The sequence below is a fragment of the Acipenser ruthenus genome, chromosome 36 (genome assembly GCF_902713425.1).
Source record: "Acipenser ruthenus chromosome 36, fAciRut3.2 maternal haplotype, whole genome shotgun sequence".
Lineage (NCBI taxonomy): Eukaryota > Metazoa > Chordata > Actinopteri > Acipenseriformes > Acipenseridae > Acipenser > Acipenser ruthenus.
The window spans coordinates 4,684,969-4,711,908 of record NC_081224.1 but is presented as its reverse complement, the minus strand read 5'-3'; the positions used below and the strand labels follow the sequence as shown (position 1 = coordinate 4,711,908).

At 41.4% G+C, this 26,940-nt stretch overlaps 1 protein-coding gene across 5 annotated transcripts in view; it reads right to left on the bottom strand.

Annotated features, from left to right (window-relative positions):
* Positions 1-26,940, bottom strand: part of LOC117402051 (mitochondrial adenyl nucleotide antiporter SLC25A23-like) — a 99,212-nt gene that overhangs the window by 44,842 nt on the left and 27,430 nt on the right. For 2 of the 5 annotated variants that reach the window (XM_059008236.1, XM_059008234.1), the window contains exons 2-5: positions 19,173-19,299; positions 17,713-17,800; positions 16,946-17,057; positions 14,006-14,164 (exon numbers count right to left, since the gene is read on the bottom strand). In XM_059008236.1, the coding sequence (XP_058864219.1) occupies positions 14,006-14,164; positions 16,946-17,057; positions 17,713-17,800; positions 19,173-19,299 (486 nt within the window). Of the gene's footprint in view, positions 1-14,005; positions 14,165-16,945; positions 17,058-17,712; positions 17,801-19,172; positions 19,300-24,933; positions 25,208-26,940 lie in introns of those variants that run through there. The other 3 variants (XM_059008237.1, XM_059008238.1, XM_059008235.1) reach the window with 3 other exon arrangements.

The following is a 26,940-nucleotide window of genomic DNA, read 5'->3' as shown; positions in this document are numbered from 1 at the left end:
ATGTAGTGTGCACGGTATGGTATGTAAATTAGCCAAATACTGTGCATGTATTTTCATGTGTTCTCTGTTAGTAAATGGGGCAGTAAATTTAGATTTACCACGCATGTTAGGCTCACTACATTACGTGCATGCTCACTCCAAATTTAGTGCCCTTTCGTAAATGAGGCCCAAGAAACAATAAATGAAATATGCATACTGTACCAAAGTACTGTCTGTAAAGGTGAACTTGTACACAAATCAGCACGAGAGACACTACACGAGACCCACAAGATAACTTCTGTTCAAACAGGGCTGTACATGTGTTTTTTATTTTCTCTGGCAAGGAAGTCCAAACAGTCCAGGTCATACACAGTTTACAAGGTTTGCAAAGTTCAGGTTTCTCTCTCTCAAATACACACAGCATGCTGTGTCTCCTCCAACTCTCTCTATGATTTGGCCAAGATAAGCCTGTGACAGAGACCTGTGAGGGCGCTAAGTAAAGGGAACAGGAGTACTCTGGACTATTTGGCCTGACACTTTGTTCAGAGCGTTAAAAGGAAGTCGGTCATGTAGAAAAGAGACTGAGCTTCGGTACACTAACTCATTGACCCGGAGGGGAAATGGTGTGGCAGCTGCAGATCATAAAAAGCAGCTGCAATCGTTTACCAAGGGGTCATGAGTGACGGTATAAATAGGGGTCGAAGCAATGTTATCTGTTCCTTCATTTCAGAGGCCAGCACAAACCCAGAACAGCACTTCACTTGTACCACTGTAAAACTGTATTGCACCACAATCACTAATTCACGCACTAACCGGACTTGTGTATATGTATTGTGTCTAATGTAGTGATACAAGAACGGGACTATTATTTCGGGACCAGCTTGGGGGATTATAAATGTAAGTAATACACGCCTGTTTGTTTTGCCGTCAGTCACTGGACAAAAACAAATAATAAAAATAAACCTTTTTCACCTGGATCTGTTCTTTAGAACATAAGAACATAAGAAAGTTTACAAACGAGAGGAGGCCATTCAGCCCATCTTGCTCGTTTGGTTGTTAGTAGCTTATTGATCCCGTCTTCTTTGTTCAAGACTGAATAGATTCAATTCTTTTAGCCTGTCTGCATACGACATGCCTTTTAAACCCAGGATAATTCTGGTTGCTCTTCTTTGCACTCTTTCTAGAGCAGCAATATCCTTTATGTAATGAGGTGACCAGAACTGAACACAATATTTTAAGTGAGGTCTTACTAATGCATTGTAAAGTTTTAACATTACTTCCCTTGATTTAAATTCAACACTTCTCACAATATATCCAAGCATCTTGTTAGCCTTTTTTATAGCTTCCCCACATTGTCTAGATGAAGACATTTCTGAGTCAACATAAACTCCTAGGTCTTTTTCATAGTTCCCTTCTTCAATTTCACTATCTCCCATATGATATTTATAATGCACATTTTTATTGCCTGCATGCAATACGTTACACTTTTCTCTATTAAATTTCATTTGCCATGTGTCTGCCCAATTTTGAATGCTGTCTAGATCATTTTGAATGACCTTTGCTGCTTCAACAGTGTCTGCCACTCCTCCTGCACCTGTACACTATTAACCACTTTGCCAGAAAGCCCTATTTATGTGATTTGGCCACACCCCGTGCAGGTACGCTGACCCGCACCCTGTGCAGGTACGCTGACCCCCACCCCGTGCAGGTACGCTGACCCCCACCCCGTGCAGGTACGCTGACCCCCACCCCGTGCAGGTACGCTGACCCCCACCCCGTGCAGGTACGCTGACCGCACCCCGTAGCTTCACCCAGGATTCTGGTAATTGCAGTTCTCCCGGGTGACCATTTTGTCTCTTGTAAGTGCTCTGGTGTCGGACATTTTGAACGAGGGCACAACACTGTTAAAATATCTGCCCTGACATATCTCCCATTGATCACCCTGCCCCTTGGTCTGTCACAATATCTTGATACAAATTAACTTTGCATGATAACTGCTACTGAATATTTTCACTTTTGTTTCCATTACAATTCATATATTATGATTATTTTGAAAATAAAACTATATACAATTTCAATATCGAGTAGTACAACTATATACAACTACATTTAAACTGGGCAAATGTGGCTGGTCACTGCATTCCATTGCAGGATTGACAGGTTCAGATCAATCAAATAATTAACCTGTTGATCCTGAAATGGAATAGACTGGAAGAGCTGCATTTACCAGGGCTGTATGAGGGAGTGTCCCAGCAAAAGAATCACACGCGTGAGGATTCTCCTTGCTGCAATCCCATCACTAAAAGCAGGGCCCTCATAATTAAACTGGGCACCCTCGTCTGTAACTTCTACTTCATCAGCTGCATCTATTTCCTCTATATCGAGGAATTTTCCTCTTTCTGACAATGTTGTGCAGAATGATGGTAGCTGTAATGGCATTTGCTGCTCTTTCTGGACATAGGCGCAATTCGTCATGTAAGCATTTCATATGCCTGCCTATACATCTCTCCACAATTCATCTCATAGTACTGTGTGCCCTACTCTACTCTTCTTCTGCACCACTCACTGGGTTGATATATGGGGTCATGAGGAAAGACCTACGGTGGTATCCACTGTCCCCTAGTAAAAATCCACGCCCCAGGTCACCTGTTACAGGAAAAGCACAGCAAGGTATAAAAGTATAGTTTGTGTATATACAATTGCACATTAAAATGGGACTGGGGAAAGACCGGTTACTACGCTTCCCATATTAAAAGAAATATGTCAAGGACATGTTATTTGAATATCAAAATTATATACATACACTGTTTATAGATTAGCTTTTATAGATTCGCTTTTACAAATTCACTTTTTTAACCTAACTTAGATATAAAGTTGCTGGTTCCTATTTTTATCTGCTAATTTTTTTTTTAAATTTTATCTATCATTCTTATTTATTTCCTTGTATTTTTTACTTATTTCCTGTGTTTTTATAATGGTCTTATCTAGATATTTACTATGTTATTTATTGCTATTATTAATACAATTGTATGTTGTTCATTTTGTGGTTTACTGTTTGTTTGGGTTTTTTGATGATGATGATGATGATGATGATGATGATGATGATGATGCATACTTACGGTAAAGCGCTTTGAGATACCATGGTGTGAAAGGCACTATACAAATACAATAAATAAATAAATAAATAAATAAATAAACTAGAAGCTGCAGGCAACTTGAAGGCTTCCAGGCCTTTACAGCAGAACAAGATACGGTTTGAGACTCGTGAAAATGGAAATCAGACGAACATGTTGTTAATTGGAAAGCATCATTTTATCGTGTGTGTTTTTTGCAGGATAACGGTTAGTATTTTATAAATGTTGATTTATTATTCATTTTGATAACTACTTGTGATTTGTTGTGGGAGTGCAATTCGTGCTGTGGAACTTTCAGCTGCATATTTGAAATACCCCGGCTGTCAATTTTCTGTACACCCCAAGATTGAAGTAATTTTATGAATAAAAATTCAAATATAAAAAATGTCAATTTTACACTGTTAAAAAATAAACTGGGCACAGTATTTTTTTAACCATTATATAATTTACTGTTAGATGTGATAATAGTATTAAGCAGTATATGCTTTTCATGGTCATAAGCGCACTCTTGTGGTCAGATTTTCCAAAGCAGTCTTTGTCGCCACAGACTGTTGTACAGTTCGCCACAAGAGGGCAACCTTGTACTACCCTGTAGTTAAAGGCCAAACTTTGTTTTTTTTTTCTGCTTGTTAATGTAAAAACAGTGATACTTCGTTTTTTGTTCTAATAGTGGGATACTACAGGTAAGAAGATAAAGTTAAATAGGTATAAGATTATGGCTATGACCAATTATAAAATAACACAGTTATAGAGCAAGCGATTCTTAACCGTTGTGTATATACTTTTATTTAAATGAAATAACCAGTTAATTAAAGCTACGCTTGCAAAGTACACCCCCCCCCCCCAAACTATCAGATACAACTCAAAAGTTTTATTTATGAACATCATATCTAACATTTGCACAGCAGAAACATCGTATTTAAATGAAAAAATAAATATAAAAGGCTTTATTTTCAAAATTAGCGCATATAGGGCCATATAGCGCATTGTAGGTTATATTAATAATAAAAGCATGTCTTGTAACAAGCCGTCAAAATCACTACTTTTGGCGGTTCTAGGTAGAAGTGCTCTGAACTTTTTTTATTTTTGCAATTGTGACTTTCAAACGTCGTCAGCATATTCAATACATGTATTTCGGAAAAGTCAAGAACAGACAACCGTGGATCTTTAACACACGCATAGTAATTTAAATTGTAAAAGTGAAAACCGTCAAAATGACTACCCTGGCGGTTCTAGTGTTAAAAAGAATAGTGCAGGTGTTGTTTTTTTTTTTTTTTTTTGGCTTCTGCCTGCATGTCCACGAGGTTACTTTTAACATTATAGCAGAGAAGCTGGTCAGCTGGTATTTATTTAACTGAAATAACCAGTTAATGAAAGATACACTTCAAAGTGCCCCCCCCCCCCGATTTTTAAGTAAACTGTATTCGTGTGACTTGTAAAGCTCATGTATTAAATATATTAGTATTACGATTGTGTGCTGGTTTAAAAATAAGTGCGTTTTTTTTGTGATAACATAATTACACAAGTACACGGCAGGCTTAGTTCATCACTGCTGCCTGCTTCACGTCTTTACGCTGTCTGACAGCACGAGTGTCAGAGAGCACTGCAGTTCTAAAGGGACAGACAGAGCGTGATGCGCTTTTGAAGTTCTGCTCGTTGTAGTTTTATTTATTTTTATTTATTTATTTTTATTTACTAGCTCGACATAACTACAACACGCATGTTTCCCTGCGGTTGCCTGGCTACACTTGCATGTCCACGTGGTTATTTTAAGTAAACAAAGCACATTACAGCAGCACATGCTGATCAGCTCCTATTACAGTAAAATGACAGCTGTTTTGGGGAGGGATTCTCTGTGAATAACCATGCGAGCTTCGTCCTTACAATTGTATTTAATAGAGCAAGCGATTTTGAACAGTTTTGTCTATGGCACTCATTACTTTGCAAGCGTGTCTTTCAAGTCGACCCCCCCTCCCCCCCTCCAAAGCGTCTTTTCAATGGCTTACACGCGCGGCTTTTTTTGTAGCAGATTCCGGATTTGTGACTGTTGTAAAAATAATTATATGACGATTTTTAAGCAAACTGTATTCGTGTGACTTGTAAAGCGCATGTATTAAACATATTAGTATTACGATTGTGTTGTGGTTTAAAAATACGTGCCGATTTTTTTTTTTTGCCTGCTGTTGTTACAACAGCGTTTTAAAAAAAAGAAAAAATGATTAAAAGACATTTCTATACAGCACGAGATGTTTCAGTATGTCTACAGTTCTGTATATCTCTGCATGTCCACAAGGTTATTTTAAATAAATAAACACTAGGGCAGAGATTAGTCATTAGTCTCGTATTTCGTGAGCGCGCGTGGTGCATTTCTTTCCCCAGCGTTGCTGCAGCTGCAACAGTTCTTAAAAAAAATAAGTTCTTAGTTACAGTATGTGGCATTGTACACTGTACAGTGTGTATGTGTAATATAATACTAGCATTTCCTGTGTAATTACTGTGTTTTAAGTTACACGAGTTAGTAAAACGGTTCTTGCCAGACACCAGCAAAAAAAATTGCTGCTTTTTTTCCCTAGACCTTGCTCACGGTTTCCATGACAACAGCTGTCCCTAGTGGTGGGAATGTATCATTTCAGGGTATTTTTTGGGCAAAAATGCCACATCACCCACATTGATTGGCTTATGGCAGCCATGTCTGTTCATGTAGGAACTTTTCCTGAATAACTTTTTTAGAGGACACTACAAAGATAACGTATACGCAAGATTCACGTCAATCGGCCAAAGGGTTCATGAGGAGATGTCGTTTAAGCGTATTACGCAAAATGGCACATAGTTTCCACACCATGTGACCGATCAACTTTTCCTTAAGTAGAATCAATCCTGGACATGAGCGCACTATGTACAAAAATTCACAGCTGTACTATTTATCATTCATGAGACGAAGACATCTGAAAATTTACCAAAATTTTCATTAAATCCAAGATGGCTGCCACACCATGTGACCAAAAGCCGCCATATTGACCATCGCACAACATCCCATAGTCCTCTACATCCGTGCCAAATTTCGTGAGTTTTGGTGCAGCCATTTAAAAGTTATAGGCTTTTGTAATTTGGGAGGGAGGAAGAAAAAAAAAAAAATATATATAATAATAATAATAATAATAATAATAATAATAATAATAATAATAATAATAATAATAATAATAAAAATCTTTACAACAATAGGCTTCCCGGCCATTCTGGCCTGGAAGCCTAATAAATAAATAGAAATATATTTACTTGTACAAACAATATATTCCATAATTTGAGTAATCACAAATGTGCATACATATTTATGAAAGTGTACAGTACTGTGCAAAAGTTTTAGGCAGGTGTGAAAAAATGCTGTAAAGTAAGGAATAAAACTGGGTGAGGAACAGCCAAACTCAGCTAACAAGGTGAGGTTGCTGAAGACAGTTTACTGTCAAAAGTCATACACCACGGCAAGACTGAGCACAGCAACAAGACACAAGGTAGTTATACTGCATCAGCAAGGTCTCTCCCAGGCAGAAATTTCAAGGCAGACAGGGGTTTCCAGATGTGCTGTCCAAGCTCTTTTGAAGAAGCACAAAGAAACAGACAACGTTGAGGACCGTAGACGCAGTGGTCGGCCAAGGAAACTTACTGCAGCAGATGAAAGACACATCATGCTTACTTCCCTTCGCAATCGGAAGATGTCCAGCAGTGCCATCAGCTCAGAATTGGCAGAAAACAGTGGGACCCTGGTACACCCATCTACTGTCTGGAGAAGTCTGGTCAGAAGTGGCCTTCATGGAAGACTTGCAGCCAAAAAGCCATACCTCCGACGTGGAAACAAGGCCAAGCGACTCAACTATGCACGAAAACACAGGAACTGGGGTGCAGAAAAATGGCAGCAGGTGCTCTGGACTGATGAGTCAAAATTTGAAATATTTGGCTGTAGCAGAAGGCAGTTTGTTCGCCGAAGGGCTGGAGAGCGGTACACGAATGAGTGTCTGCAGGCAACAGTGAAGCATGGTGGAGGTTCCTTGCAAGTTTGGGTCTGCATTTCTGCAAATGGAGTTGGGGATTTGGTCAGAATTAATGGTCTCCTCAATGCTGAGAAGTACAGGCAGATACTTATCCATCATGCAATACCATCAGGAAGGCATCTGATTGGCCCCAAAATTATTCTGCAGCATGACAACGACCCCAAACATACAGCGAAAGTCATTAAGAACTATCTTCAGCGTAAAGAAGAACAAGGAGTCCTGGAAGTGATGGTATGGCCCCCACAGAGCACTGATCTCAACATCATCGAGTCTGTCTGGGATTACATGAAGAGAGAGAAGCAACTGAGGCTACCTAAATCCACAGAAGAACTGTGGTTAGTTCTCCAAGATGTTTGGGCCAACCTACCTGCCGAGTTCCTTCAAAAACTGTGTGCAAGTGTACCTAGAAGAATTGATGCTGTTTTGAAGGCAAAGGGTGGTCACACCAAATATTGATTTGTTGTAGATTTTTCTTCTGTTCACTCACTTTGCATTTTGTTAATTGATAAATATAAACTATTAACATGTCTATTTTTGAAAGCATTCTTACTTTACAGCATTTTTTCACACCTGCCTAAAACTTTTGCACAATACTTTATATCAACACTACATGAAAGATAAAACATAAACTATCCCACCTTGCGGTTCCGAATGTATATGTACCCTCATGTGCTCTGAACTGTACCGGCGCATGCCCAGTGAAGCGTTGTATAAGCTATATTACCTCTGTGTGGAAACACACTAGTCTGTGTGACAAACATGGTCCGTCTAATTTTCCATAAGGAAGGAACTTGTACCTGCTTTCATTTTGGGTAGTAGACGTCTTTCACACTGGACATGTTTCCATCGCATGTTGTATTTTGATGTATTATTAGGATTAATGTTGTGTTCAATAATAATAATAATAATAATAAAAAACACATCTGTGCTGTCTAAGTGGTTGTGGGGAGAAGAAAACCAATATGGAGTTGTTCTCATTTCCAACTAATGAAGGGACCTACCCACATTTATAGCAGCACTGTGTTATTTCAATGTAAAAGGAACCAATCTACTCGGAGAAAGGATCCTTGAGGAGGTCCAGAAGCATTTAAACTAGAAAGGAAGGGGGGAGAAAACAAAAAAACAGAAGGGAGACTACATCAAAACAAGGGCAACAACTCAGGTAAGACCACTATTAAATGTATTTATCTTAATGCTAGAAGTCTCAGAAACAAAATGTTAGAACTTGAAGCTACTGCACTAACAAGTAACTACGATGTGATAGGTGTTACAGAAACTTGGTTGTCTGAGAGTGATGGAGACGAATATAACATTAGTGGGTACACACTGTATAGGAAAGACAGGCAGGACAGAAGAGGCAGAGGGGTAGCGTTATACATAAGAAATAGTCTTGAAGCCCAGGTGTTAAATCAGGACAAAGAAAACAATGCAGAATCAATATGGGTCAGAATAATGGACAAAAATTCAAAGGGCATAATAATAGGAGCATGCTATAGACCGCCAAATTCAGACGCTGAGCAAAATAATCTGTTATACAATGACATTTGAAATCTGTGTAGAAAAGGAGAAGCCATACTAATTTTCAACTTCCCCTGTATAAAATGGGAGAACCCGGTGGGGAGCACGATGGACGAAATTGAAATGGTGGAAATGACAAATGACTGCTTCCTAACGCAATTTGTCAAGGCACCGACTAGAGGGGAGGCATGCCTTGATTTAGTCTTTTCAAGCAATGAAGACAGAATAACTAAAACAGAGGTCAGAGAGCCATTGGCAGACTCAGACCACAACATGGTCTCATTTGAAGTATTTTTTAAAACCCCAAAAGTAATGACTAAAGCTAAGGTTTATAATTTTAGAAAAGCAAACCATGAAGGTATGAAACAGAGACTAACAGAAGTAGATTGGAGTAAAATACAGAAAACATCCACAGAAAAAGGATGGCTGTTTTTTAAAAATGTAGTACTAGAGGCACAAAACAATTACATCCCAAAAGTAGACAAATCTAAATCTAAAACAAAATGGCCAAAAAGGTTTAACAGATCAATTAAAAAAAATATTCAGCGAAAAAAGGCACTTTACAGAGCGTTTAAAAGGGACCAAAAACAAAGTACACAGAAAGAGTACTTGGAACTGCAAACACAAGTCAAAAAGGAAGTTAGAAAGGCCAAGAGAGAGAGAGAGAGAAATTAATATTGCTAAGGGGGCTAAAACCAATTCCAAAATGTTTTTCCAATATTATAACAGCAAGAGAACATTCAAAGAGGAGGTTAAATGTCTAAGAGACACAAATGGCAAAATCATAGATGAAGAAAAAAAAAAATAGCAAATATATTAAATGATTACTTTTCACAGGTTTTTACAAAGGAGGACACGGACAACATGCCTCACTGTTCCTATCCAATTTTAAATAACTTTAGGCAGAAGTGTTAAAGGGACTAGGAGCTCTTAAAATAAACAAATCCCCTGGGCCAAATGAGATCCTCCCAATAGTACTCAAAGAAATGAAAGAAGTTATTTACAAACCGCTAACCAAGATCATGCAACGGTCTCTTGACACAGGGGTTGTACCGACAGACTGGAAAATAGCAAACGTAACACCGATCCACAAAAAGGAGACAAAACCGAACCAGGTAACTACAGACCAATAAGCTTGACTTCTATTACATGTAAACTTAAGGAAACTATAATAAGATCTAAAATGGAAAATTACCTATATGGTAACAATATCCTGGGAGACAGTCAGCATGGTTTTAGGAAAGGGAGATCGTGTCTAACTAACCTACTTGACTTTTTTGAGGATGCAACATTGAAAATGCATAATTGCAAAGCATACAACATAGTTTATTTAGATTTCCAGAAAGCTTTTGACAAAGTCCAGCATAAAAGATTAATTCTCAAACTGAACACAGTAGGGATTCAAGGAAATGCATGCACATGGATTAGGGAGTGGTTAGCAGGTAGAAAACAGAAAGTACTGATTAGAGGAGAAACCTCAAAATGGAGCGAGGTAACTAGTGGTGTACCACAGGGATCAGTATTAGGTACTCTGCTATTCCTAATCTACAATAATGATTTAGATTCTGGTATAGTAAGCAAACTCGTTAAATTTGCAGATGACACAAAAATAGGAGAAGTAGCAAACACTGTTGCAGCAGCAAAGCTCATTCAAAATGATCTAGACAGCATTCAGAACTGGGCAGACACATGGCAAATGAAATTTAATAGAGAAAAGTGTAAAGTATTGCATGCAGGCAATAAAAATGTGCATTATAAATATCATATGGGAGATACTGAAATTGACGAAGGGAACTATGAAAAAGACCTAGGAGTTTATGTTGACTCAGAAATGTCTTCCTCTAGACAATGTGGGGAAGCAATAAAAAAGGCCAACAAGATTCTCGGATATATTGTGAGGAGTGTTGAATTTAAATCAAGGGAAGTAATGTTAAAACTTTATAATGCATTAGTAAGACCTCCCCTAGAATATTGTGTTCAGTTCTGGTCACCCCGTTACAAAAAGGATATTGCTGCTCTAGAAAGAGTGCAAAGAAGAACAACCAGAATTATCCCGGGTTTAAAAGGCATGTCGTATGCAGACAGGCTAAAAGAACTGAATCTATTCAGTCTTGAACAAAGAAGACTATGCGGCGATCCTAAAAGGTATAGACAATGTTGACCCAGGGGACTTTGACCTGAAAAAAGAAACAAGGACCAGGGGTCACAAATGGAGACTAGATAAAGGAGCATTCAGAACAGAAAATAGGAGGCACTTTTTTTTTTACACAGAGAATTGTGAGGGTCTGGAACCAACTCCCCAATAATGTTGTTGAAGATGACACCCTGGGATCCTTCAAGCAGCTGCTTGATGAGATTCTGGGATCAATAAGCTACTAACAACCAAACGAGCAAGATGAGCTGAATGGCCTCCTCTCGTTTGTAAACTTTCTTATGTTCTTATGTTTCGGATTTGACTACAGAGGACATTTGAGCATCAAAGGAGAGGTTACTATCCAGAAGTACACCAAGGCTTCGTACAGTGGGGGAAGACAGCAGCAGACAGTTTCTAAGGTTCAAGGCAGCAATATTGAGATTCTTGAGTTGAGTTTTTGATCCTACTATAATATATTTATATATAATAATATTTAATTATTCAATGTAATTAATACAAGAGACTACAAAATTAATCTGCATTAACCTCTGGCAGCAGGCGCAGCGGTCTGTGCCGGTCTTTGAGGCTGCTGGGGCCGAGGGCGCCGGTTTGGAGGTGGTCACTTGAGAAGCAGGCGAGCCAGCTCCTTCGCGGATTCCCACTCGCAGTGACAGCGCTGCAGCATCTCATCCGCTGCGGGACCAAACGTATGCCCTGCAGTGGTCGGGGCGTCCAACAGTGGTGCTTTGTCCCTGTCAGGCACGCATGCCAGGGAAAGCCAAGCTGCCTACGTGCAGCTACCAGGCACTGTTTGTTAGGGCAGGCAACACTTAGGCGCACTAAATTTCTTATGTTCTTATGTACTATTAGTGTTTGCTTCTCATTGTTTGTATAAAGTTATTGAAGGGTCTTGTACTTTAAGCTTTATTGACAAAACCAGGCAGTGAGTTGAGCTGAGCGGTTGGTAAACAATGTGTACAGTGTGTGAGCTGCAGTAATAACACTGGAACATTGGAATCTGTCTGCATCCAGCTGAATTACTGATATAATAGTTATTTCCTCACCACATCCTAAACCCAACATTACAGTATGACAGATACGTGGGAGGTAATGGGACATAAAACAAAATATTTCTTTCAATTCTCGGATTCAAAATGCATTCAAATTGCCTGAATCCTAATGTGGACATCCTCACTTCAACATAGTAAGTTAACGTTTGTTTATGTATTGGTAAAACACACATGCAATTTATAGAAACTGAAAATGTACTGTATGTCTTTGAGTGGTGTTTATTTTTAATAACCGAAAAAACACCAGTGAACTCAACAAAAAATAAAAACTGAAAAATTAAAGCCATATATATATGTGCCTATAGTAAGTATTCACCACCCTTGGACATTTTCACAGTTTGTTGTGTTACAACCTGAAATCTTGATGCATTTAAATGGTATTTTTTTTCCTTTGATTAACATAACCTACTCAACACTTTGAAAGAGGCAAGATCATTTTTATTGTGAAACAACAGTTAATGAAAAATAAAAAAACTGAAATGTCTTTGTTAGATAAGTATTCACCCCCCTGAGTCAATATTTGGTAGAACCACCTTTGGCAGCAATTACAGCTGTGAGTCTTTTGGGGTAAGTCTCTACCAGGTTTGCACATCTGGATCATGCAATATTCGCCCATTCTTCTTGGCAAAATTGTTCAAGCTCTGTCAAGTTGGATGGGGATCGTTGGTGGACAGCAATCTTCAAGTCTTGCCACAGATTCTCAATCGGATTCAAGTCCGGGCTTTGACTGGGCCACTCTAGGACATTCACTTTCTTGTTTTTAAGCCACTCCAGTGTCGCTTTGGCTGTGTGCTTAGGGTCATTGTCCTGCTGAAAGGTGAATCTCTATCCCAGTCTTAGGTCTTTTGAAGACTGAAGCAGGTTTTCCTCAAGGATTCGCCTGTATTTAGCTCTATCCATTTTGCCGTCTACCCTGACAAGCTTCCCAGTCCCTGCCGATGAAAAGCATCCCCATAGCATGATGCTGCCACCACCATGCTTCAAAGTAGGGATGGTGTTACCTGGTTGATGTGCTGTGTTGGGTTTGCGCCAGACATAACACTTTGCATTTAGCCCAGATAGTTCAATTTTTGTTTAATCAGACCACAGAATCTTTTGCCACATCTTTTCAGAGTCTCCCATATGCCTTTTTGCAAATTCCAAATGAGATTTTACATGGGCTTCCTTCTTGCCACTCTTCCATACAGGCCAGATGTGTGGAGTACCTGAGCTATTGTTGACACATGGACATCTCTGCCATGGAAGGCTGTAGGTCTTTCAGAGTTGTCATTGGCCTCTTGCTGGCTTCTCTGACCAATGCCCTTCTTACCCGACTGCTCAGTTTGGGAAGACGGCCTGCTCTAAGCAGATTCTGGGTGGTGCTGTATACCTTCCACTTCTTAATGATCGACTTGATTGTGCTCCAAGGGATATTCAATGCCTTTGAAATCTTTTTATACCCCTCCCCTGATCTGTGCCTTTCCACAACTTTATCCTGGAATTGTTTTGAAAGCTCCTTGATCTTTGCTTTGAAAGCACCACCCAACTGTGGGACCTTACAGAGACAGGTGTATTTAATATGAAATCATGTGAACCACTTTTATTGCACACAGATGGACTCTATTTAACTTACTGTGTGAATTCTGAATGCAATTGGCTGCATCTGAGCTTATTTAGGAGTGTCATAGCAAAGGGGGTGAATACTTATCTAATGAAGACTTTTCAGGTTTTTATTTTTAATTGATTTTTTTTTCACCCCCCACCCAGGAAAAAAATCCAATTGAAATGCATCAAGATTCCAGGTTAGAACACAACAAACTGTGAAAACGCCCAAGGGGTGAATACTTACTATAGGCACTGTATGTGTGTGTGTGTGTATATACATATACAGTACATATATATATTATATATATATACACACATATACATATACACACACACACATATTTAATAAAATAACAGTTTAACAGTACTAGTAGATGTATTGAAAGGTCTCTACTCAGTACTTCCAATGAGGAGGCTGCAGGCTGCAATATATTGTTACCTCCTTCTTTCCCCCCCAAAAAGATTTTCAGTCATTCCTCTTTTCTCTCTACCCCACCCCTCCCTCTTGTCTCCTCTCCTCTAACCCTCTCCCTCTAGTACCTGCAAGAACACTTTGAGTCGGTCAAGTGGAGCAGTGCCAGTTCTGGACACAACTCCTGCCATCCCCCCTGCCACCAGCTGCTTCCACCACATCCCTGTGCGCTTCTCCTGCTCCGAAAATTCATCCGGGACCGTGAGACACTCCCCGATATCCAGGACCTGCCAGAGGGAGGGAGGGGTGGGTGAGAGAGAGAGAGAGGGGTGAGGGGGAATTCATTTCAATATCTCCCTGGTTGGATATTTCTCTGTAACAGTCTTGTATCTCAACGGGACATTCGTCGCTATGGTTACCTATCAGCTCAGGGAGCACATCAAATCGTCCCTGCGATAATTGGTCCCCGCGATAATTGGTCCCAAAGACAATTGTTCCCCGCGATAATTGGTCCCAATGACAATTCGTCCCCAAAAGATATTCTCCATGTGAACATTTGTAACCACATGCAAGTGTTCAAAGATGTTGGACAATAATTGCAAACTGTAAGAATTAATTGTGAACCGCTTGTGTGAACGGGGCGTGTTGGGAAACATGGGTTGTGTATGGTTTGTCTCTTTGTCCCTCCCTGCTGTGCGTGATCAGCCGCTATGCGTAGCATGCTGGTCTGAGTTCACGTGGTCTGGTTGGGAATATGCAAATTGAGATGAGTATGAGCCAATAAGTGTGTCCGCTACAACACTTTTATGATTAATGTATTTGTGTCTGTTGTTGTTATTGTTGTTTTTAATCGCTTACCTCAATAGGTTTCCTTGCAAAACTTTCAAAATGTTCTCTTTAATAAGCTGGCTGCTAACAGGAGTTAAAACAAATATTATTAGTTTTCCTACTGAAGCGCTGTGCTGTAGAGGTTAAGATAACTGCGCTGCAACGGAGGAGTAGTAGATTCGATCCCCACCGAGCAAAGTTTTTTTTTCCCTTCAAATAATATTATTTATTTAATAGCACGTTAATTATTAAAAGTGACATTCCTACACGTTTGAGTTATCACATCGTCACAGAGTGGGCTATGTTGTGGCACTGTTACAACACATAACAACAACAACAATAAAAATAAAACAATAATAATAATTCTTCATTGAATCAATAACATAAGTCATTTTTTACATTTGTACAGAAAGTTAACCGGAACTACTGAGTTTAATTTAGTCAGTTTAATGTGTAAAGAAAGGTAAGTTTTCTAGTGATTTTCGTAGTAAAAAATGACTTATGTTATTGATTCAATAAATAATTATTATTCCCGTCACATATGCTTATCACCGCGCTGCTGCAAGCTTTATAAAAGCTCTGACACCAGCTTCTCTCTGCCATCACAATAAAAAAGAGAGACAGGCAGGCAGAAAAACAGACAGATAGACAGACAAGCAGAGAGAGAGACAGACAGTAAGATATACAGACAGTAAGGCAGGTCTAGCACCCTTATTTCTGTTTCTGATCGTCTTGTTAGCTGAGCCAGACAGACCCGAGGCACATAGGCTGCTCTCTCCCGTCTCCCAGTCTCCCCAGGATGGGGTGTGTGTGTGCAGTAGCTGGTTGCAGGAGCAGACTGTACATCACAATACAGTTTGGGGATTACTGAAGCTAAATGCAGATGCAGGATCTATGATAGTAAAACAACTAAAGGATTTACTGTAATTGCACCTTCAACTTGACTTGTGTGTCCCTCTCTCTTTCTCTTACAGTAGCAGACCGTCAGCTTGATTTAAAATCTCTCTCATTCTCTTTCACTAAGACTGGAGTTTAATCTAACCACCTTCAACTTGACTGTCTGTCTCTCCCACTCCCTCATTCTCCCTTACAAAAGTTTCCTATAGTAAAAGCATAGCAGTTTAATAAAGCACAGCGAACGCATGGTAAAGCATAAGCAAAAATGGAAATAAAACTCCCACTGCATAGCAGTTTTACCCATTCCAGGTTTTACTACGAGCTTGATCAGACACAGTTTATAGGTAACCAGCTCAGGTGCGTCTTATTGAACTCATAGTAAAACCGGGACTGGCTCAAACTGCTCTGCAATGGGAGTCTTATTCCCATCCCTGATAGGTAAGCATTGTGAAGCCCAGAGAGGAATGGTGAAGCATATTAAAAACAAACCATGATAAACTACAGTAAATGCATAATGTAACCATGGGAAAAGCATTACGGTGCAAATTTACTGTGGTCAACTTTTACAGGCTGAGAAGGGGATGGTGCGTGGACTCAGTGCCTGCCCTGTGCATCACAGGATACTGGCTAGCAGCCCAGCATCTCTCAAAATAAAAACACATCATGTGAAAAGGATTCCTCTCAATCCCGCCCGACAACACAGCCAGCCCTGCTGTCTCGATTCCACTTCCGATTGGCAGAGAGCTGCTGAGTTAACCAATTATATTTTCTTGTACTGGTTTGTGAGTGGAGAGACTCAGCTACCACTGAAAGATTAGGCAGTGAGCTGAATGGGTGCAAACTGATGAAGTTTCTCCTGATGGGCTGTGGTGTGTGTGGGTTGTGGTGTGTTTGGCTTGTGGTGTGTGGGTTGTGGTGTGGGTTATGGTGTGTGTGTGTGTTGTGTCTGTTGTGTGTGGGTTGTGGTGTGTGGTGTGTGTGGGTTATGGTGCATGTGGGTTGTGGTGTGTGGGGGTCGTGTTGTGTGTGGGTTATGGTGTAATACAGTATTGTATTACTTGTATTGTAACACTTGAAATGTATTTGCTTACGATTGTAAGTCGCCCTGGATAAGGGCGTCTGCTAAGAAATAAATAAATAATAATAATAATAATAATGGTGCATGTGGGTTGTGGTGTGTTTGGGTTGTGGTGTGTTGTGGTGTTGTTATGTGTGGGTTATGGTGCGTGTGGGTTGTGGTGAGTGCGGTTTGTGGTGAGTGTGGGTTGTGGGTTGTGGTGTGTGGGGGTCGTGGTGTGTTTGAATTGTGGTGTGTGTGTGGTTGTGTCTGGGTCAGTACTCACCACAGAGTGTTTCCAGTAATATGCGATGTCCTCCATGTTGGTGATGGGGTTGAACAGGAAGTGGTCTCTCCACTCGTTCCAGTCTACAGTCATCGTCCCGTCCTTATCCATACTGGGAACATTGGGGCAGAGAGACACAGTCAGGACAGGGCTGAAAACGTAACATACGGCCAGAGCCTGTACTGTGTTGTTTTTGTTACGTGTTTTGTTTTGTATTTTGCAGAGGAGGATTACAGAGGCAGGTGCTGACGCTGCTGAGCCAGCACGCACCCCTGAGCACTCCCCTCAGTGCACAGCACAGACACTCGCCACAATCCCTGGATTTGAAGAGCACTGTTTCATGCACGAGGACGTGGGTTGAAGATTATCGTGCACTTTTTGTTTGGGTTTGTAAACCCTCCGTCTACCCCCCGATACCTTTGCTGGTAGAGGGGCTGCTTATTTTGAGTTTGTTTAATAAAACAGACATTTTTGGGAGAACTACTATCTGGACATTCACTAGCACCCGTCCACACCATGGTTGGTGAATACAAAGATAACCTATTGTAGAGCGAATCATGCGTGATGTATGCAATCGTTGCCTGTCCGCCATCTTCACACAAACTGTAACCAGGCAATGGCCGTCAGTTGGCAACTGCAAACAGTGCATTGAGAAAAGCATGAAACATATGAAGCAATCTACGCTGGATATTTTTTCAAGAGAAAGGACACACACACACACACACAGAGACACACACACACAAAGAGACACACACACACGATCTCACCTGAGCAGTATCTTCTCTGCCTCCACGTAGGATACACACACCCCCAGACTGTGCAGAGACTGCTGGATCTCAGACACATCGATCTCTCCTGCAGACAGATAGACAAACAGAAAGGTTAAAAAAAAAACATTTACAATTTCTATAACGTCATACTATACGTCTACATAGTCATAATATAGCTTCTGAAATCTTAATATAACTCTTATCAGGCTCACATTTATCTGTGTGTAAGGTGTGTGTGTGTAAGGTGCCTGTATCTGTGTGTAAGGTTTGTGTAAGGTGTGTGTGTATAGGTGTCTGTGTATTTGTGTGTGTGTATCTGTGTGTAAGGTGTGTGTAAGGTATGTGTGTATAGGTGTCTGTGTAACTGTGTCTGTATCTGTGTGTAAGGTGTGTGTGTGTGTATCTGTCTAAGTAAGATGTCTGTGTGTGTAAGATGTCTGTATCTGTGTGTAAGGTGTTTGTGTGTGTATCTGTCTATGTAAGATGTGTGTGTGTAAGGTGCCTATCTGTGTGTAAGGTGTGTGTGTGTAAGGTGTGTATCTGTGTCTAAGGTGTGTGTGTGTGTGTGTGTGTGTGTGTATCTGTCTATGTAAGATGTCTGTGTGTGTAAGGTGTCTGTATCTGTGTGTAAGGTGTGTATGGTGTCTGTATCTGTGTATAAGATGTGTATCTGTGTGTAAGGTGTGTATCTGTGTGTAGGGTGTGTGTAAGGTGTCTGTATCTGTGTCTAAGGTGTGTGTATCTGTCTATGTAAGATGTCTGTGTGTGTAAGGTGTCTGTATCTGTGTGTAAGGTGTGTATGGTGTCTGTATCTGTGTGTAAGGTGTGTATCTGTGTGTAAGGTGTGTATCTGTGTGTAAGGTGTCTGTATCTGTGTGTAAGGTGTGTATGGTGTCTGTATCTGTGTATAAGATGTGTATCTGTGTGTAAGGTGTGTATGGTGTCTGTATCTGTGTATAAGATGTGTATCTGTGTGTAAGGTGTGTAAGGTGTCTGTATCTGTGTGTAAGGTGTGTATGGTGTCTGTATCTGTGTATAAGATGTGTATCTGTGTGTAAGGTGTGTATCTGTGTGTAAGGTGTGTATGGTGTCTGTATCTGTGTATAAGATGTGTATCTGTGTGTAAGGTGTGTATGGTGTCTGTATCTGTGTATAAGATATGTATCTGTGTGTAAGGTGTGTAAGGTGTCTGTATCTGTGTGTAAGGTGTGTATGGTGTCTGTATCTGTGTGTAAGATGTGTATCTGTGTATAAGATGTGTATCTGTGTGTAAGGTGTGTAAGGTGTCTGTATCTGTGTGTAAGATGTGTATCTGTGTGTAAGGTGTGTAAGGTGTCTGTATCTGTGTATAAGATGTGTATGGTGTCTGTATCTGTGTATAAGATGTGTATCTGTGTGTAAGGTGTGTATCTGTGTGTAAGGTGTGTAAGGTGCGTGTGTGTCTGGACACCCCTCACCGTCGTTGTTCTTGTCCAGGCTTCGGAACATGAGTCTGAGCTCCTTCTCATGCTCCCGCAGGTACCGACTGAATTCCTCGAAATCCAGCTGCCCGTCCAGGTTAGTGTCCCCTGCCCGCAGGATCTGCTACAGCACAAAAACACACTTTGAGTTGAATGGCTGTACTCCGACTACACTAACACAGGAGACAAGAGGATAAAAAACAACCTCATCTTCCACACTGAACACCCCAAAACCTGGCACGCTGCTATATGTAGCAAGCACGGAAACATTAAAAGAAGAGGGATCTAGCACACAAGACAAATTGTTGTGGGAGAGGACTCAGTCCTAACTATAAACATATACCACAATGGGACTGTGGTGATCCAGGGAAATGAGGCCAGCCTCGACTTCTTTGAGGAATCCTTTCAACCCCTGAAAGAAGAGGTAGAGATGGAAAAAATACACTCGGCAACCACCGACCCCAACCATGAAAACACAGCACCAATCGCAGATGACACACCCGACACCAGCCAGCTGCTCAGCTGCACCCAGCACTTGCGGGAAAGCCTGGCCCAGCTGGAGCTGGAGTTTGCTGAGTTCAGGGAGCTCACCCTAGCTAGCTTGTCCGACGCCAGCCTCACCCAGCAGCTGCGAGATGAGGTGAGCCAGATGAAGAGAGAGAGCAGGGTGGCCGTCAGCAAACTGATTACTGAGGTGAGAAACTTGCAGCTGGAGAACGAAGACCTGAGAGCCCAGCTGGCCAGTGTCATGGAGGACATGAAGCGCAGAGAGAGGACCCACACCAAGGAGCTTCAGGGGCTGAGGGAGCAGCTCCACAGACACACAGCCCTCCCCCCACACACAGCACAGCCCTGACACTGCCCCCCCCACTGACACACAGCCCCTCCCAAACACACCAGCCATAAAGAAGACCAAAGCAGAAGTGGCCCTTCTCATTGACTCCAGTGGGAAATACCTTGACACGCGGAGGCTGTTCCCCGGCCGTCAGGTGAACAAGATCAGTTGTGTGAACACAGAGCGAGCCCTGCAGCTGCTGGACCGCCACACGCTGGGGAGCACACTGGCAGAGCCATGAAGAGGGTGGCAAAGAGAGTCTCATTGGAGTTACCCGACTCCAGAGTGGTCATCTCCACATTGCTACCACAAGCTGACACCCCCTCCACACATCATCGACGCCATCAACACAGAGCTAGCCGGGGGCTGCGCCACCCTGCCCAATGTGCACCTGGCACACCATCCTGCTGTGAGCCCCTGGCACCTGTACGACAAGGTGCACCTCAACAAGAAGGGGGTGGGGGTCTTCACCAGGACCCTGAAGGATGCAGCCCAAGGCGATGGTCCAACCAGCCCCCGTCTCAACACCCCCAACATAGTCCAGCGCAGGAAGAAACCCCCGGGTGCCACACCCTCCATGCAGCACTCCCCCTCCCCCAGACCTACCCCTGCCAGGCACAACGCCCCCCAGCAGCACCTTAGCTACGCCACAGCCCTGGCCCAGCCACCCCCCCCCCCCCCCCCCCAATGAGCTGGACGAGATCAGGCAGCTCCTCAGAATGCTCTGCAAATACATGTATAGATAAGTACCAAAAACTATTTTGTGTTGTTGTTGTTTGCATTCTATTTCATTATGATTAATTAGTATAAAAAATAAAAATAAAAGCTAAACATGAGATCTTTTTCAATCAGTTGCTGGAACATACAGGGTTTGTATTCCTCGGCTTTCGGGCCGAAGAGCAGAGACCCTGAGTTTATTAAAAATGTAAATAACTTAGACGTTGTCATTTTGTTAGAGCCGTGGTGCCGCACAGACGTGATCACTCACTGTCCCTCAGGCTACAGGGAAGTCATAGTGCCTTCCATAAAACTCAGCACAGTCAAGCGCGGCAGGGACTCCAGGGTAATTATAGTGTGGTACAGAGGGGAGCTGGCTAACTACATCAGCCCAGTCAAACAACACACACATGGCTCAGAATAAATAAGGGCATAGCCCTGTGTAACAAAGATATATATCTATGTGCAGCCTACACCCCACCTTCTGAATCCCCCTATTACAATAAGAAATACTTTAACACCCTCCATACAGAGATCGGACACTTCCAGGCCCTGGGAAATGTGCTGCTCTGTGGGGATTTCAACCCAGGATAGACACAGAGCCTGACTGTATTAGTACACAGGGTAACAGCCATGTATTTTGACAGACCCCGCTGTACCTCACACCCACCACAATACAGAGAAACAAGCCTGACCGTGCTGAAAACAAAAATGGGAGAGAGTTAGTGCATCTCTGTCAAGCCCTGGGTCTGTACATTGTTAATGGCATGATCAGAGGGGACTCTTTAGGGGGGTTCACCTACTGCTCAGCTCTTGGGACAAGTGTAGTTGACTATGCCATCACTGACATGGACCCCTACTCTATCAACGCATTTACTGTCAGGCCACAATCCCCATCAGACCACAGTCAAATCACTGTGTTCCTGAAAAGAATTGGACAACCCAGAAACACGCACACACAGCCCGGAAAGCTGAACAACTTAAACCAGACATACAGATGGGCAGCAAACAGCACAGACGAATTTACCAAAGCAATTAGTTCCACCAAAGTCATTAACCTTATTAATATTTTCAATATAACACAATACCAACATAACAAGACAGGTGTAAATCTGGATCTTGAATGCATAAATGAAATATTCCAAAAAGTAGCAATTAAGGCAAAAAATAAACAAGAAAAAAAAATTAGAAACCCAAACCCAAAGAAAATGGTTTGATGATGAATGCAAAACAAGGAAAAAAAACTAAGGCAATGATCTAATCAGAAACAACCACACAACCCAGATTTACAGCTGCAGTACTGTGAAAACAATACAAACACATCCTCAAACAGAAAAAACAAAAACACATCCACAAAACTCTTACCGAAATTGAAGAATCCATCGATCAAAATCAGTTCTGGGAAATGTGGAATAATTTAGACACAACAAAACCACAGGAATTGTTTATTCAAAATGGAGCTATTTGGAAAGAATACTTTGAAAACCTCTATAAAGAAATTCCCCAAAAAAGATTTAAAATTGGAACAAAAATGTATGGAAGAAAAATAAAAAATGCTCGAGTCATAAATTAAAAACAGCCAAAACCCACTAGACACCCGAATCACCCTGCAAGAGTTAACAAAGAAGCTCAGAACACTTAAATGCAGAAAAGCCTGTGGCCCTGACAGCATCAGAACTGAGATGCTCAAATACAGCAACCCTGAGCTGCAGAAGGCCTTGCTTAAATTATTCAACCTGGTACTGAATACAGGCTGTTTCCCTGACTTCTGGAACCAAGGGCTTGTATCCCCAATTTACAAGAATGAAGACAAATTCGACCCCAACAACTACAGGGGCATCTATGTGAGCAGTAACCTGGGGAAGGTATTCTGCAGTATTCTAAACGCCCGAATACTGGCCTTTCTTACCGAACACAATGTCCTGAATATGAGTCAGATTGGGTTTCTACCAAAACTCCACCCTACACCCTTATTAATAAACACACCCAACAAAAAATAAGGGCAAAATGTTTGCATGCTTCATTGATTTTAAAAAAGCATTTGATTCTATTTGGCACAAGGGTTTATATTATAAAATTCTCCAAAGCGGAGTAGGGGGTAAAGTTTATGATATAATTAAATCAATGTATTCGGAAAACAAGTGCGGAATAAAAATTGACAACAAAAGAACAGAGTTCTTCTCACAGGGACGTGGAGTGAGACAGGGCTGCAGCCTGAGCCCAACGCTGTTCAATATTTACATCAATGAGTTAGCGGTGATGTTGGAACAGTCTACAGCTCCTGGCCTCTCTAAACGTGACATGGAAGTCAAATTCCTGCTCTATGCAGACGACCTGGTCTTGCTGTCGCCCACTGAACAGGGGCTGCAGCAGAGCCTGGCTCTGCTAGAGCAGTTCTGTCAAACCTGGGCCCTTGCAGTGAATTTGAAAAAACAAAACAAAATCATGATCTTCCAAAAAAAAAAAGGTCAGATCTCAGGAAAACATATACTACTTTACTCTAGGCAACACCGCCCTAGAACACACACTGAATTACAGTTACCTCGGACTAACAAGCAATGCCTCAGGGAGCTTTGACCTGGCAGTGAATGCATTAAAAGAAAAAGCTTGCAGAGCTTTCTATGCCATCAAAAGAAGGCTATATAAAATAAATATACCCATTAGAATCTGGTCCAAAATTTTTGACATATATGCGCTACATGGAAGTGAGGTCCACTCAGTCAGCAGAACTACACAAAATGGGACAAGCATCCTGCAGAAACCCTGCATGCAGAATTCTGCAAAAATATATTACAAGTACAGAGGAAAACACCTAATCATGCATGCAGGGCTGAATTAGGCTGTTACCCACTGCTCATCCACATCCAAAAAAGAGCACTCAAATTCTGGATGCATCTCCACACAAGCCCCCCAGACTCACTACAATATAAGACCCTGCAAACCCAAGGGCTGAGCCCAGAAAAGAGTCCCATCAGTCAGCTGGCCCTGAAGCTCACTGCACTAACCTCCATAACACTGCTAACCAGCTACCAATGAAACTAAATCCCAAAATAAACTTAATTGCTATCGGGCCCTAAACAGAAACTACACCCTTGCAGAGTATCTCTTCACTGTCAGAGATACAAGGCAGACAGATCCTGACAAAGAACAGGCTCAGTGCCCACAGCCTGGCCATATAAAAAGGTAGACACAGAAAAACCTGGCTGCCCAGAGAAGATTGGCTGTGTGGTCACTGTGAGACAGGAGAGGTAGAGACAGAGATGCACTTTCTCCTAAATTGCAATAAATACTCCCAAACAAGGACAAATTATTTTGAAAAATGTACAATATCCCTTCCCCATTTTCCAAAAATGACCAACCCAGAAAAACTATCTGTCCTCCTGGGGGAGGGACACACAGCCCAGCTGGCTGCCCAGTATGTGGCCGCCTGTCACAGCCTGAGGGACACTGGATGAGCGCTCTGCACTAAGACACCACTGGGGTTCATATTCTGTTAAATCTCACTGAACTGTTGTTATTATTGATATTATTATTTACTGTTACTGTAAATACAACTGTATTTTTCCATACTTTTATTTTTATTCTATCTCATTGTGCAAAACTGATAATTATAATATAGGAACTGCTACAGCACACACACACACTGAGTTATAACACTGCACAGCATCTGCTGCAGCACACACACACTGAGTTATAACACAGCATCTGCTACAGCACACACACTGAGTTATAACATTACACAGCATCTGCTACAGCACACACACACACTGAGTTACACAACAATGCACAGCATCTGCTGCAGCACACACACACTGAGTTATAACACAGCATCTGCTACAGCACACACACTGAGTTATAACATTGCACACCATCTGCTACAGCACACACACACACGGAGTTACACAACAATGCACAGCATCTGCTGCAGCACACACACACTGAGTTATAACACAGCATCTGCTACAGCACACACACTGAGTTATAACATTACACAGCATCTGCTACAGGCAGCACACACACAGAGTTATAACACTGCACAGCATCTTCTACAGCACACACATGCGAACGATTATAGATATATGCTATTTGAAAGAAAAAAGTACATCACCACAGAAAGCCAATTCCTACATTCGCGCATAACACAATAATTTATATCAAGTAATACTATAGTCACTCATAGTTTGTTATATTAGTACTGCAAAATACCATACAGCAGGTGTGGCCAATTCGTATCGCCAGACGCCCGGGACAACAAGATTTGTAGGACGGACAAGAAGTTTTGCCGTTATACTTTGCCCGTTGGATAAGTAGTTTTTATTTATTTTTCCAGTGTTCGCTCTGTTGCTAGAAAGTCACTCAGGTTATATTTGTAGAGAGCCAAGCAAGTTTCTGAAAACTAAATTAGGGAAAACTAGCACCTACACATAACATTTTAAAAATGTTTACGTCCCACCCCTATTACTTCTGATTGGCTAGCAGTTGAAGAAGCTGATCTTCTATTGGTTACAAACACACCCAGAAATGGTTGCCTAAAGATGCGCGCCTCTGTCAAGACACACGACACGTTCATCTCTTAAACTTAAGGTATTATTTACGTTTTTTGTAAATGAGCAAATAAGTTATACTGCTTTTTTAACATAAATCTGACATTTAAATGCAGCAATCTAGCAAAGTTACAAAACAAAAAACACCATAGTCGCTGCAGTATTAGCGGATTTGAAAAAATCGTGTTGTGTAATTTAACACCTCGTGGTCAAGCCCGGTGTAGTTGTTGGGAATAGGTTTTTAAAAAACCGTAACGTTTACTGTTTAGAACAAGCAAAAAATGTAATTTTTTTTTCTTTCCATTTTAGTGTTGATGACCTAGTTCGCTATTTACCATGTCTACATATTTTTTATATTTAAATGCTATATGGCGAGAGTCAGGTGGTTAAGACATCGCGTGTAGTAATGTAAATACTGTCGAAAAATATTAAAATATCCAGTGTTAAAAATTAATGAAGAGTCAGTTACACAAAACGACGGCTGATACCAACTGAAAGGAGTAACACTGAGTATCTGACTGAAGTTACAGCAAATGACTGGTATGTACTACAAATAAAATACCAAAACAGCGTCTTGTTTAAAATGGCAACCTGGTTCGTCTCTTCGATGAGAGCAGGTATTCTGACAGGCGTGTTCTTTGATTTTGGTGGCACAGACTGCTCAGTGATACGTGGTTAGCACAGGTGCAGTGATTTGTCTTTGTTCGTAAGTAGTTCCTAATCGTGACATTTTACTGGATACTGTAACGGCTTGGAACACTGATGGACCAATCAGCATGCAGCATTCTAACAATCCGTTTTATAATTATAAGTATAGTGTAGTACTATTAAGTAAAATAAATATATCTAGAAATAAACAAAAGAAAAAAAAAATATTTTATGTCTGCAATATTTGATGGAACCTACTGTAAATGTGCATTTTGGTAGAAAAACAGTAAAAAAAAAAAATCATCAGAGAAACTTAACTTGACAGATTATACACACTTACTTTATAAATCTGGGGTTCAGCAGTTATAAAACTATTTACAGTACAACATTAAGAAAATTGCTTATTATAGTTGTACTCTTAGTATGTTACATAAATGTATGAGCAAATGTGTTCCAAACTGCACATAAATTTGTTGATGTCAGGTTGGGTCACAGGGAACCTTTTTTTTTTTTTTTTTTACTTTAGTGGTCGCCAATTTTGTTTTTATTGTTTTCTCCCCATTTTTTAAGCTCAGCTCACCGTTACCACCCCAGCGCTGACTCGGGAGCGGCGAAGATGAACACACGCTGTCCTCCGAAGCGTGTGCCGTCAGCCGACCGCTTTTTTTACACATTGCAGACTCACCATGTAGCCACCTAGAGCGACAGGGTCGGAGGACAATGCAGCCCTGGGCAGCTTACTGGCAAGCCCGCAGGTGCCCGACCAGACCACAGGGGTCACTGGTGCGCGGTGAGCCAAGGATACCTTGGCCGACCTAGCCCTCCCTCCTCCCGGGCGGCGCTTGGCCAATTGAGCACCGCCCCCTGGGAGCTTCCCTTCTCGGTGGGCAAAGGAATAGTCTGGACTCGAACTCGCGACGTCCAGACTATAGGGCACATCCTGCACTCCACACTGAGCGCCTTTACTGGATGCGCCACTCGGGAGCCCCTTGGGGAACCTTTTGTGTGTCTTGAATAATTT